The sequence below is a fragment of the Dendroctonus ponderosae genome, unplaced genomic scaffold, assembly GCF_020466585.1.
Source record: "Dendroctonus ponderosae isolate FM_Combo_2020 unplaced genomic scaffold, Dpon_F_20191213v2 Dpon_F_20191213_1, whole genome shotgun sequence".
Lineage (NCBI taxonomy): Eukaryota > Metazoa > Arthropoda > Insecta > Coleoptera > Curculionidae > Dendroctonus > Dendroctonus ponderosae.
In genome coordinates this window covers 44,506,578-44,520,012 of record NW_026017110.1, presented here as the reverse complement: position 1 = coordinate 44,520,012, position 13,435 = coordinate 44,506,578, and the positions used below count along the sequence as shown (strand labels likewise).

Sequence of the window (13,435 nt, the reverse complement as noted above, 5' to 3'; positions counted from 1 at the left end):
GTTCCTCTGTAAATGTCGGAACATTTACAAAAGTTAAAATTTGGAAACTGGCGGTTTGTAAAGAAGTTGAAGCAGCTGGTTATATTACTCATATTTCCCCGGATTTTCATAATCATGCAACAAAACGTGTCCATCTGTTTTCCATACTGCCATTAGATCGAGCGCACGTTCTATAAATCCTGTCGAAAGTATAGAAATAATTCTTATTGTATCTTCTTTTGCAAATCACTAAATCGCAACTTTTCCTAGTTTATCCCTTTTCTTGTATTTTTGATCAGAGTAAATGACTTGATCGGATCACTTGGAAAATCACTGAACTATTTTCCGGTAAAATAGACAAGAATCTGTCACCAAGCGGTATCTTTCCGATTAGAGAAAAGATACGAGATCTTCTTGAAGGTTAGAAGAAACCACTGTGCTCAATTAGTGAGTACTTTTAATTATACTTAGATAATTACTTAAATCAAATTTAAAAAAAGTTCCATAAGTCCTACAGTTGTATGAAGTATGCGATAAACGCAATTTCAATGAAAATAAACGTCAATCACATAGTCATGACGAGCAAACAGGAAGGTTACTAGATAAGTGTTCGAGGATTTTTTCACCATTGTTAGATTTAAAATTCCGTATCAGATTAATGATATAAACAGGTGCTCAACCTTCCAAAATACGACGATAACAATTGCATGTTACGCACTAACATTTTCTTGGCAGAAAACGATTTTTATGAAAAATGTGTATTTATAAACAACATATTAATCATATGATTAAAATCACCTATCAATCAAATCACTTATCAGTGGAAATAAGTTTAGAGGGTACAAAACTTTGTGTGAATTTATGAAAGATCCCTATTGCTATTCAAGCCAAGACACAACTCTTCAGAGCGAATTTCAATATTGCCTCTCGTGATATAAAATATTTATTTAGTTATATTAGCCTCCACATAACATTGGTTTCTTATCGGCTTAGTGAAATGATGATGAAACAGCACATATGACAATAACATTGAAAATTATCTGAAGCCGTTATTAGAGCCAAACAAAACCGTTGTTTAAATATTTAATAAACGACTATGCAACCTCATTTCTTCCTTTTTAACAGTTAGTGACTAAACCAAGTGAATGTCTTTGAGTTGAGATTCAGAGCCAAGTCATGAATCTTCATTTAATAATGCAATTAAGTGCTTGTTTGTTGCTCTTGGTTATAAAAAGCGTTAATGGAGCCAAAGTATTGTTCTTCTGTCCAGTTCCAGCTCATAGTCATCAAAAAATGTATACCGCCGTATGGAAGGAGATGTCATTCAGAGGGCATAAAGTGTTTGTTGTGACCCCTAACCCTGCCTTCAATAAATCCATGGTAAATTTAACCGAATACGACATTAGTTCGGTTTACGAGTTTCAGCGCTCGCAAATTAAACCCGAATGGAAAGAGACCGTCTTCAAAAAGCCCACATTTCTAGGATTAATTGCGCGCCAGATTGTAATTCAATACGTTGGTGGAGACGGAATGGAGTTTCTGTACCAACATGCAGAAGTAAAAAGACTTGTCAAAGGTAATGGGATTTAATGTTTGAATGTTGTCCGTACATTCGTTCCCATTTTAGAACACAATAACTTCGATATTTGCTTGTTTGAGTGGTTTCATCCTGCACTAGCAATTTATGGCCATTTATTCAATTGCCCTGTGGTCGGCCTCGGGTCAAACAGTCTTCCAATCCAAATGCTAGATTCCGTTGGAAATCCCAGTCATCCCATTACCGCACCAGAGCAAGATTTACCAATTCCCAGGATGTCAATCACATTTTTCCAGCGAGTTTGGTCCACGTTCTGGACGATTTTTGCTCGATTACAACACAAATATTTTCTGGTTCCAATGGAGGACGCTCGGATTCGAAGATATTATGGATCCAAAGTACCATATTTGGGTGATTTGGAAAAGAACATCAGCTTGCTGATTTTGAACAGAAACCCCGCATTTCATAGACCAATTCCCAATGGGCCTAATGTAATTGAACTGGGAAGCATTCAGTATAAGTGGTCCAACATCACATTTGATCCAGTAGGGCTGATATTGAGTTACAATAATATATAACTTTTGATGCAGTGTCGTTTAAGGACTTGAAGCAATTTCTGGATAACTCCAATGAGGGAGTGGTATATTTCAGTCTTGGTGTGAGCATGGAGGGCACTTCTATGCCTCCTAGATATTTAGGAACGTTTCAGGCAGCATTCAGGAAGCTGCCGTTTCAAGTTCTATGGAAATGGGAAAATTCCAGCATGCACAACAAACCCGACAATGTGTTGATTGCAAAGTTTGTGCCTCAGGTTCTGGTACTGCGTAAGTAGTTTTTGGAATTTTTGTAAAACACTGTACTGGTCTATGTATTGTTAGTGATGAAAATTAATACCTTTTATAAACAATTACGAAACTGGAAGCACACATGAGCGACTAAACATATCTTTCTTTAAAGGTTTATTTCACTTTTAAATTATTTCCTATACTTCTGGAAACTGAATCTCATTTAGCCAAGTTAATTATTTGTTGGGTAACTTTATCCATCAGATAATTACTCAGCTAAAAATCGAGACAACAATGCTTTCGGTAGTAATTACTTGCTGTATAAAGTTACACGGGGAAGAATTTACCAGATCTACAGAAAATATCTACATAATTTCAAATGTTGCCTTTTGGAGGTAGTCTATGAGGCAAAATGTCGCTTTTACATGATTTTGAAATTTGCTTGTATTTCGTTGCCGACGCATGAAAAATCATTTATTTGCACAACGAAATTATTAAATATTGGCTGCAAATTCCAACTTGGTATTTTCTGATATAACGTTTGAAAAAAGAACGGAATGTAATATAGAAAATTACAAGGAATGGAACAATGCAACCTACACAATAATACTTTGAAGAAAAAGACTTGCTCAACTTAATAAAACAACGCTTTTCATAAAAACAAAGGTTAGTTCAAACTGGCAAAGAATCTCAAGCTACTATTTTAGTTTAAAAAATCGAAATTTTTTCTTTATGAACCTCAATAGCAGCCCTTTCACCAATTTGCGGGACCCGGCAAAATAACTCTTTCATGAAAAGTGTCTACTTCCGGAATTGCAACATTTTCCCCTGATTGGCTGATTGGGTGTTGATAAAGCAATATTCTATTAATTCCTCTACAAGTAATTGCGATAAATTGAAAAAGTAATTCTTGGAAGAAAATTAAAAGCAACTGCGATATGTTGCTATACAGGGTGTCCCACCGGAATCTGCTGCGATCGATATCTGGCTAACTGTAAGTAGGAGAAATTTGAAAATTGCACAATGTTCCGAAGTCACTGGGGGAAAGCGACATAATTTTTTTTAAGGTGGCCGCACTTCCAGTTATACCGGAAGTAGGTATCAACTTGCTTATTTTAAATGGAACACCCTATATATTATTACATTGTTAAATTCTACTGCAAATTTTATATATATTTGAAATTTTATATGAAAAATGATAGTTGCAGCCACTCGAATAATTCTTCCTTTTGCCATTAAAGGAATATGTGCTACTAAATTTGAGTCGTATTTATTATTCAAAAGAACTTACTTTAATGGAATTTCGACAGTTTGAAAACTATTAATACACAGTGTTAAAAAATAAGTTTCAAAATACAGTTGAGAATACAGTTGAGTTCTCAAAATCAATTTTTTATAAAGGAAACCCCCATTTTTGATATTTTTGTCTTATTCAGTGTTAAAAATAAGTGTAAGTTTGTGTAATGTTGTCTATTCCAAAAGAGTGAAGAAAAGAACAGGTATCTATTGCAACGGTCTTAGCTGAAAATAAAATCCATATCCGCTACCTTCTCGATACCGGAGCTGATGCGTCGCTCTTACATGACAGGAATTGGGTCAACAAAAACCGAAGTCCTAGGATCATGTGTCATGATTATTTGTTTTTCACAAGTGAAAATTGAAGTAAAGTTCCTGATTGTTCCAAATGGTACACTGCCGCAACTGGATGCAATTATTGGATGGGATGTTATCAACCAACCTGGACTGCAATTGCTAAAAACTAAAACTGGTCTGGAGTTGCAGCACACTCTAGCCGTACGATTATGTGATGTAAAATAGCCCTCAACATCATTGCTTTCAATGTCAGGAGTGGACGAGCAGACTGAATTAAAAATACGACAATTATTGGAAGAAACCACTTTGTGAGACAAGCTCCCAAAAGAATCACCTCCCATCGATAAAACAGAGATCCGATCGAAGAAATGCGCCTCAACCGAGGTTGCGAGAAAAAGATTTAATGAAAAGCGTATGATCGGTAAACCCTACTACATTGGAAATATTGTTGTAGTAGAGAATACCCAGGTCAGGGGAGGCAAATTATGGCTTCGATACAAAGAACCGTTTGAGATATCCGCTTGTTTACCTAATGAGCGTTATGCTTATTATTATTTATCTCTCTGTATGTGACAGACCAATAGATCCACTTGTTCTTGGCCAATTGTATTATTTTTTAAAATCTAACATATATATCAATATACATATATATTATAAGTATATCAAGAAACGGTTAGACTTAGGTGTCAGATATTATACATGAAATATATTTAGAAGTAGGAGTAGAATTTAAAAATGTAATAATATATAGGGTGTTCCATTTAAAATAAGCAAGTTGATACCTACTTGCGGCATAACCGGAAGCGTGATAATCTTGAAAATATTTTAGACCGTTTGCCCCCAATGAATTCGGCAGACTCTGCAATTTTGAAATTTCTCCTAACTACAGTTTACCTGATATCGATAGCGACGGTTCCCGGTGGGACACTCTATACATAGTGAGTTTTTTTGGATGACTAGTACAGGGATCTTCGGAACTAGAGCAGCTACGAAGAAGGTCAAATGAACAAAAAATTGGTTACTATGGAAACAGTGGTGTATGTCTTATACTATTTTCCATGGCTAACTTCGATCAACTAAATTGAAAAAGTGTAAATTGTTGGCAGACACTTTATTTTCGAAAAGACCTAACGATGTGATAAATCACATAAATCACAATAAAATGCTCTATTCGGTAAATCGATAATCAAGTATGGTTGCCATTTAAAAAACTCAAACTTGTGCCATATGTCAAAAATTACAGTTATTTTTGAGAAATCTTTTACGACATTATGTTTGGAATTCAATTTCATGCAAGGTTCCTATTAAATGTTTTTCTGTCAAATTAATATCAACGGAACTGAAAGTAATTTAAAAATTTACCAGCAATAAGTTTTTCCTAAATATCTCTTGACAGCTGTTAAATTTGAGATGAATAAAATTGGTTTCGAGTAGAGCATTCAAAACTACAATTCTTTGTCCATTTGACCTTCTTCGTAACTGCTTTAGTTCCGAAGATCTCTGTAGTAGTCATCGAAAAAAACTCTGTATACAGTATTCCTCTTTCATGGGTACATTCACGAGAAACTAGAAAATAATCCAATGCTCAATTTTCTCTCTAAAATACCGTCAACAGTGAGAAGCCCTGTAGGTATATTAAATTGACTTGCAATAGCGACCTAAAGCTAAATCTAGGGGTACTTGAATTAATTTTATCAAAAATATTTAGCGATCAACTAAGCTCTATTGAAATGTGCCATCCGAATTCCCAAGCCAGGCAAAATTTATCAGAATTTTTGATGAGTTACGGCGACCAACAGGTAATTGAAATGGCTCTGAAAATAAATTAATAATTTGTGTTTCATTAAGCTGAATACAGAATGAAGTTGTAAAATGCCCTTTGCCAAAAGCATTATTGTGTTGGGTGCGCCCTTTGTATCCCAGCAATATATTATATTACTTTCCGTGATTCATTCTAATCTATATTCGCAAAAAAGTAGGTAATCATATTTCAATGAGGTTCGGATGGAGAACATGAAATGATTTATATTTTTAAAGCATTGAATGGGATTTTTGTTAAACCAGTTTTTGTCTTTTCAATTAATAAAGCACCAATAAACTGACCTTTGTTCAATATTTCAGTGGACATTGCAAATTCGAACAATATATTTTGATGAATGTAATAGTCATTGATGTAGGTATTTTGTTTTCACATTTTATTGGTAATAGAAAACTATTTGGTCATTTGATGTTTTTCAGTGTATAAGGCGAACTTTACAATCTGGTGTGTCCAAAAGCAATAAAAAAGCATTTTTATTCATGTTTGGAATAAATTATTAAACGAATATTGATCAAGCGTGCTGGATGATTCTGAGATTCAATATGCAGCTAAGGGAATTATTTACTGAACGCACTTCAGTATTGGCGAAACTAAAAACAAAATGATTTAAATTAACTGATAATTATTATCACATCTTACAAATAGCCCCAATGCTAAATTGCCACTTCAATCTGATAAAATGTTCAACATTGTTCGATTATTAGTAGTATTCCGGATAATACAGTCGGTTTAGAATGCATTTAACCGGTAAAGTATGGCTGCAATTAGTGATAATAGTGAATGTAGTGGTTGCAATGGACGCAGCAAAAATTCTGTTTTTATCTTGTACGCCCGCCCGCAGTCACCAAAAACCGTTTCAGGTGGTGTGGAGAGCTTTATCTCAAAGAGGACACGATGTGCATGTTCTCACACCAAATCCTTTGAATGATCCAACTTTAAACAATTTAACTGAATATGACCTGAGTGATTTCTACGAAGATCTCAAAGCTATGAAAAATGACGATATTCAATACTTCCTTCATAGGCCCACATTTTTTTCATCCTTTGTCAAAGATGTAGTCGCAACAAAAATGTTTTCTCGACTTTATAATAAGACCATAAATCATCAAGAGACTAGAAGACTGTTACGAGAAAATGATCGTTTTGATGCGGTTATAGTGGAATGGATATTTCCCACTTTGGCATCGATCGGTGCATACTATAAGGCTCCAATTATAGGAATAACCTCCCTTGGTGCACCTTTAGTGGCCCTGGATAGTTTAGGGAACCCGTCACATCCCCTCGTAGCACCCGAAATGAATCTACCTTTGAAACGGGACCTTTCCATTAAGGAGCGATTATTGTCTGTATTATATGCTTTCTATGTTAGACTTTATTATTGGGTGGTAGTTTTGCCCAGAGAGGATGAGAACGTAAAAAAACATCTAAGTAGCGAGCTGCCATACATTGGTGATATAGCAAAAAGCCTCAGTTTGCTTCTAATGAATAGAAATCCAGTTTTCCATCGGGTAGTGCCACTGAATCCAAACACCATCGACTTGGGGGGAATATCAGTTTTATCGCCTGCAACGTCTTTGGATTCAGTAAGCCAATTATCGTGCTTTGTGAGCAAAGTTAATCAAACATCTTAATAATTTAAGGAGTTGAAAGTATTCATAGAAAAATCGTCAAAAGGTGTAATATACTTTAGCCTGGGAAGTCTGGTGCAATCAGTCTTTCTTCCTCCCAAAACAATCGAAACAATCCAAAATGTATTCAAAAGTCTTCCGTACTCGTTTGTTTGGAAATGGGAAAATAGCTCAATGATCAACCAGCCTACAAATGTATATATCAGCAACTGGATCCCGCAAACCGCTCTTTTAGGTATTACGAATATGTGTTTAAAACTGGTCTTGGTACGTGACTATCAAGTAAAGTTTTTACGACAGAACATGCATTAACTTAACGGAAATTTTTTCAATTCGACAAACTGATAAAAGCTTTCAAATCTTGCTAAAAGGGTCTACTCCACTACAAATGCGACGGCCTCCAATTGGAGAGAAGCAAGCAATGAATTGAAAAGGTTGTGCTTTACAGTAGGTATTGATGCGAACATTTGTTTGTTCAATTTGAAATGCTTCAATGGATTTAAAAGTTGGTATTTTGCACTAGTTATGCATTTGCAATATAAAATTTCCCTGCATGTAAGTATCAGTAGAGTCGAAGTTCAGAGGCTCTGCTTTACTACTTGCGCGGGATTCCCTTATATACCGTACATGCAACATTTTAAGTGCAATCAAGATGCATAACATTGTTTCTGAGAACATTTTCTTAATAAAGGCAGCACATCTTTGCCTTTACCTACAACTTACATCTTTGTTTCCCATTAAAAATATATTCCAACAGCGCGACACCTACAACTTTTCGATGTTCATTCTTCTTTCAGTAACTCTGCCCATTTATCGATTTTCAGAACATCCAAATGTGAAGCTTTTCATTACTCAAGGAGGTTTACAGTCAACTGAAGAGGCAATTGCAGCTCATAAACCTATAATTGGTATTCCGTTTCATTCTGATCAAACCACCAATGTAGACACTTGCGCTATGTACGGAATGGGAAAATTACTAGACATGGAAGACATCACAATAGAAACTTTAAGAAGTTATATTTTAGAAATTGTAAATAACCCCAGGTAAAGCCTAGAAGCTCGAAAATGGGCAGTTATTATTAGACGATGTTGCAGGTATGCTGAAAATGCGAAAAAACTTGATGAGCTTATGAAAGATCAACCCCAGGACGGTTTGGACAAAGCTATCTGGTGGATAGAATATGTCATTCGTCATAAAGGAGCAAAGCATTTGCGAAGCATTGCTGTCGACTTGCCTTGGTGGCAATATTTTCTGCTAGATGTTTTCGGATTTATATTTACAGTTCTTCTCATATTTCTACTGAGCGTACGGTTCACATTAAAGTTGGTGTTTAGATTAATAAGCTATATAAGAAAACCGAAAGAAAAATCCATGAAAAAAAAGAAGCAGTAAGAAATAGGACAGCTGAAGGACATTGCAAATCGAAGAAGGAACTATTCGTATATATAATTTGTTACCAGGACCTAACTCGGTCTTTTTGTTGTCATTAACAGGAAATTTTTCAGATATGTTTGAAGCTATCAAAAGTAATTTATTTAACATAGTGGAGTTACCAATGGAACACCTTCCCTAAAATACGGGAACACTACTTTTCTGTATCTATGCGTATTTATATATTTTATGCTTGGGGCAAAAATATGGCAGGGGGTCGTATTTGTAATGGCAGGAAGTCGATTATAGGTATGGGAAGTCGGTATTGTTGCTGTGGACTTTTTTATGACGATTAAGAATTAGATCGGAATTAATTGCAGATACAGGTGTTAAGTCAAGTGCAATTTAAATAACTGTGATTTGCTAAATTGAGGTTTTCTATTATGTCTAGTTTACTTTATGTAATATTGGAATATATTTGAATTGATTTGACTACTCAGATATCGCCTGTTATTTTTATAACCTTAAGTGTCGGTTGTTCAAGATTAGTAGATTATTTTTCATTTTATTTGATTTTCCTACCTACATATAAATGAAACCAAATATTTCTAACAGCGAACGGAACACATTTTTATTTTTTCAAATAAAGCCAAGAACCACAGAAAATTGATTATTAATCTGCAAACAAACTTCAATAAAAATTGAGCAAATTTTCCTAATTTATGATGAGAACAATGTGTAAGTAAACGTAAATGAACGCTGCAGCTGTTGATAATTGATAATTTTGACTTTCAGCATAAGTAATGGAGTAGAGACTCCCCTTTAATTGATTGAATTAAACTCAGAGTGCATCACTTTTGTTTTCGTCACAAGCAGATATTAGTTAAGTACTGAACAGGTGTTCAAAGTATCCAATAGATAAACTGAGAGGTCAATGTTTCTTCCATGATATGATTTTCAAACAACACTTAAATCTCATTTCAAGTGCTTTATTATTACATTTAACTTCCAGGTTAAATTCAGGTAGGCTCATTTGGTATACCCAAAAAATTTAATAATTTTTCAGTAGTGCAATTTTAAATTACATTGTGCAAATTTATCAACAAATTGTAATTTTATTACAAGTTCTTTAATAAAAAACTAAATTTGTGTTGGACGAATAATTGGGCTACAAACAAATGAAATGAAGCACTGAGCATGTTTCCCAATCCATGACTAAAGATTAAAAAATATATTCGCAAATCAGATCACAAGCCTACAACACTAGACTTTTTATTTCAGACAATGTTTTACCATGACCCAGTTGAAGACTTTATAAAAATTTGGTCCTTTTTTCGTTTCGTTTTAAAACCAGCTTCTTCGGCGCCTTGATACTAAGAGCAGCTACAATAAATATTTTTCTCGCAACGAAAATAAAAACCCAAATAACCGCAGCAAGAAAACCGAATATATCTAAATGGTAGAATTGATAAAATGGCACGTCCACTCCTGCATAATTTAAATGGGATGTTCCATTATGACGGAGGACGTACTCGATCCAAAATATCGCCTTATCCAAGGAACTGATCGGTTGATCTTCGAATATAAAGTTCTGCTTTTCTATGTTCTGTTGATAACTGAAAGCAAAATTATACGAACCAGGGTTAATGGATTATTTCTTGTTTGCTTACGTTATGTCGCTCAACACCAAGTTGACCTTTTCCTTAAACTCTTCTTCTGTGTATTTTTGGAAATTTATTACTTCGGCAATTCCCAATTTAGCGCATCTCGCTGCGTTGGATTGCTGGTCCCCCAAAAATGGAATTATCACCATTGGGACTTTTCTGGATATAGCTTCGTCCAGAGACTGTATTCCTAAAGCAGACCTTTGTTTATCTAGAAAACTATTCCTTGGTGTCATTTCTGCTACCTCCTTGTGTAACGAATAGCTTGACCTTTGGATGCCCTAAAACGTCTTGCTGAGGGAACCACTCCTTAACGTAAAAGTTCTTTGGTAAATCCTCTGGCAGGTTCTCCAGCTGATGTTTAAAAAGTACGGTGTATGGAAGCTCTCCTAGGACTTTGTAGATTTTAGCCAATTGCATTTTGGAAATACTTGTTGGATTCACATTCGTTCCTAAGCTAAAGTATATCACATCGTTTTGAAGATTGGCTAGGAATTCTTCCAGATCCTAAAAGATTGTATGCTAAAATATTGCCGCATAAAAAATGCTAGCATTTCTTTTACCAGTGGCAGGGGCTGTTGGGGATGCAAATGTATTCCACCAAGGGGGACAAACTTCGGAACCATGGGCTTGACGTTTTGCAGAACGGAGTTGTAATTACCAAGAACCAAATCAACTTCTTTTGCTAAATCTCTTGCGGATTTTGACACTGTTTTGAAGTACTTTTTCAATTGGGCCTCGAAGGTTGGCGTCATTTTCAACTGGCCGATTAATCGGTATGCGATATTGAAAGCCCAACTTGTTACACGTTGTTTAAACGTTTCTGCTTGTGAAAATCCCAGTAGGAACTCCGGTTCCAGAATGGGATGTTTCCACATACCAAGCGACTCAGATGCCATGAGTGTTAATGGCAGTGATGTTATTCCCACAAAAGGGACATTATAAATGTCTTTGAAGGCAAAGTACGGCAACCATAGGAATTCCACCAAAAGGATATCAAATGTGTTATTATTCGCGTTGTGGATAAGGTCTTGCATGTACGGATGCTTTAGCTGCGCTTCACTAACTTGGGTGAACAAGTCGAATAACTTGGAAACATCAAAACCTGCCTTCCCCAACGTTTCCATTATCTTATAGCTAAAGCTTAGATCGTACTCAGTGAGATTGGTGAGACTGGGATCGTTTAGAGGCGATGGGGTGTAAACAGTTACTTCGTGCCCTCTTAGCGACAATTCCTTCCATATTGGCTGGAATGTGATCTGATGACTGTAGCTTGGCATCATGAATACTCCAAGAATTTTAGCTGCATGTGTTGCAGTGCACAAAACGCCGAAAAGAAATACACTTGATAACCACATTTTCACTGGTATCACTCCGAGGTCTACGATTCGCTTGTCTACTCATCTATTGTTACGTTATCGATTTTATTCAAATCTTCCAATGACGAAAATTAAATTTAAGTGTTATTGATTATTAAGTAGATACATATTTTCTTTAGTAGTAGGGGTGCTTGCGATAGTTTCCCCATAGTGATTAAAGCAGCTTATATAATTAAAAGACATGGTAGTAAAAATTGCCACAGCCTTTAGAAGGTGTGATTTTGACTAATCCGAAATGATTTGAGGATTTTAAGGTGAAAACTGTCTACAAGTGACGGCTTAATTTCAATCCTGGGCTATTAACAAGCAGTGATGAATAATGATGTTGTGAGAGAATATTAAAAATTAATTTTAAGTATCATTGAACAGTTAGTTGAGAGCAGGTGTTAGTTTTTATAGATAAAAAATGGCAACGTATTAAGTAAACAAATCATAAAATAACATCGAAAGCATTAATTTAAAAATCTACACAACTGGGCTGTGGACATTGCACATGATTGAATAGTAGGAATCTTGATGTCTCAGTTTTGAAAGGCTCCTCAATTAGAGTCCAGAAAAGATATTGATGGTCATGCTCATCGAATAGATTAACCGACCTTCTCATACTGACAAATTTGAATTATATCTAAGTCCGAGTAGTAAGTTGCTTGTAGATAGACGGTTTCAATAAGTAGAAATAGTTCAAGTTAGGCATGGGTAACACTGTGTTGAGTTGGGCTTTTGAGTTCTTGCCGCTCTGTGCGCCAAAGAATTGGGACTCATCGCGTCGCACTGAACTACGCTTAGGCCCGGTTCCACCAAGAGTGATTAAATTCTTGGTTAACTAATAACAATCACTTTTTAATCACCACTTTAATCGTGATTAAAGTGTTATGCGTTCCACAACAAACATTTTAACTCCGGTTAGATAAGCATCAGTCTCATCGCGTAATCCACGGTTCTGATTGGTTCAAACAACTGACTGATCAACTTAAATCATTTTCCCTCAAAATAGTAATCACATGTCGCTTAAACATTGTCAGAGAAATATCCTTTTCTATTACGAAATACTTCTGCGTTGTCTCCCCCAAAGGATTGCACTTTAATATGAGTACAATCCAACACTGAAATAAGTTTGGAAAAACGAGCTAATGCATAAAAAATTACTTGTGCTGCACTTATTTCCCTTTTTGTAGATGGAAGTTTAATGTCACGTCGAGCTAATGTGGCTATTGCAGCAGTAACTCGATGTACGATTCGATGTGGACTAGTTTTGCTTACTCCAAAAAAGTCTTCAGCAGCAATAAGATGCTAACCAGTTGCATAATACCTCAACACAAGTTGTGTCGAGGGTTGAGTAGTGCTGTTTCTAAAAAATCCATTTAATGAACATGTGGTAATTTTACTATTATTCATTTATCATAACTTTCTGTAGTATGTTGCAGGTGTATTTCTGTTTCCATCAGTAATGTTTGGACAGTGTTTTTCGATAAGCGTAAAAAACTCAAGGTGTTTATGATTTCAAAATAATTGACTCGCGGATTAAATATTCGGGGTCATCTAACAACCTGAATGTCATTATTCTCATCCGACGGTGATAAAACATCGTCATAAAACAAATCCAACATATGGTTACTTAAAATTGTTTGAGGTCATAATACTACACTAATCGGGATTATCATCAATAACCAGCCATTTTA

The 13,435-nt window shown here is 35.4% G+C and overlaps 2 protein-coding genes across 3 annotated transcripts; one reads left to right on the top strand and one right to left on the bottom strand.

The window, feature by feature from the left end:
• Window positions 1–1,080: 1,080 nt before the first annotated feature.
• LOC109534420 (UDP-glycosyltransferase UGT5) lies at window positions 1,081–9,212 on the top strand. 2 transcript variants are annotated; one of them, XM_019900087.2, is made up of 5 exons: window positions 1,081–1,555; window positions 1,607–2,061; window positions 2,118–2,340; window positions 8,166–8,385; window positions 8,437–9,212. In XM_019900087.2, the coding sequence occupies exons 1-5, from the start codon at window positions 1,156–1,158 to the stop codon at window positions 8,732–8,734; spliced, it is 1,596 nt and encodes a 531-aa protein (XP_019755646.1). In that variant the 5' UTR covers window positions 1,081–1,155; the 3' UTR covers window positions 8,735–9,212. The 2 variants fall into 2 exon arrangements, with proteins under 2 accessions (XP_019755646.1, XP_019755647.1); XM_019900088.2 differs by lacking the exons at window positions 1,081–1,555; window positions 1,607–2,061; window positions 2,118–2,340 and adding exons at window positions 6,056–7,296; window positions 7,354–7,576.
• Window positions 9,213–9,686: 474 nt separating this feature from the next.
• LOC109534421 (UDP-glycosyltransferase UGT4) lies at window positions 9,687–11,812 on the bottom strand. The gene is made up of 4 exons (XM_019900089.2): window positions 10,941–11,812; window positions 10,623–10,884; window positions 10,384–10,567; window positions 9,687–10,329 (listed from the first exon to the last, which is right to left on the bottom strand). The coding sequence occupies exons 1-4, from the start codon at window positions 11,733–11,735 to the stop codon at window positions 10,026–10,028; spliced, it is 1,545 nt and encodes a 514-aa protein (XP_019755648.1). The 5' UTR covers window positions 11,736–11,812; the 3' UTR covers window positions 9,687–10,025.
• Window positions 11,813–13,435: the final 1,623 nt, after the last annotated feature.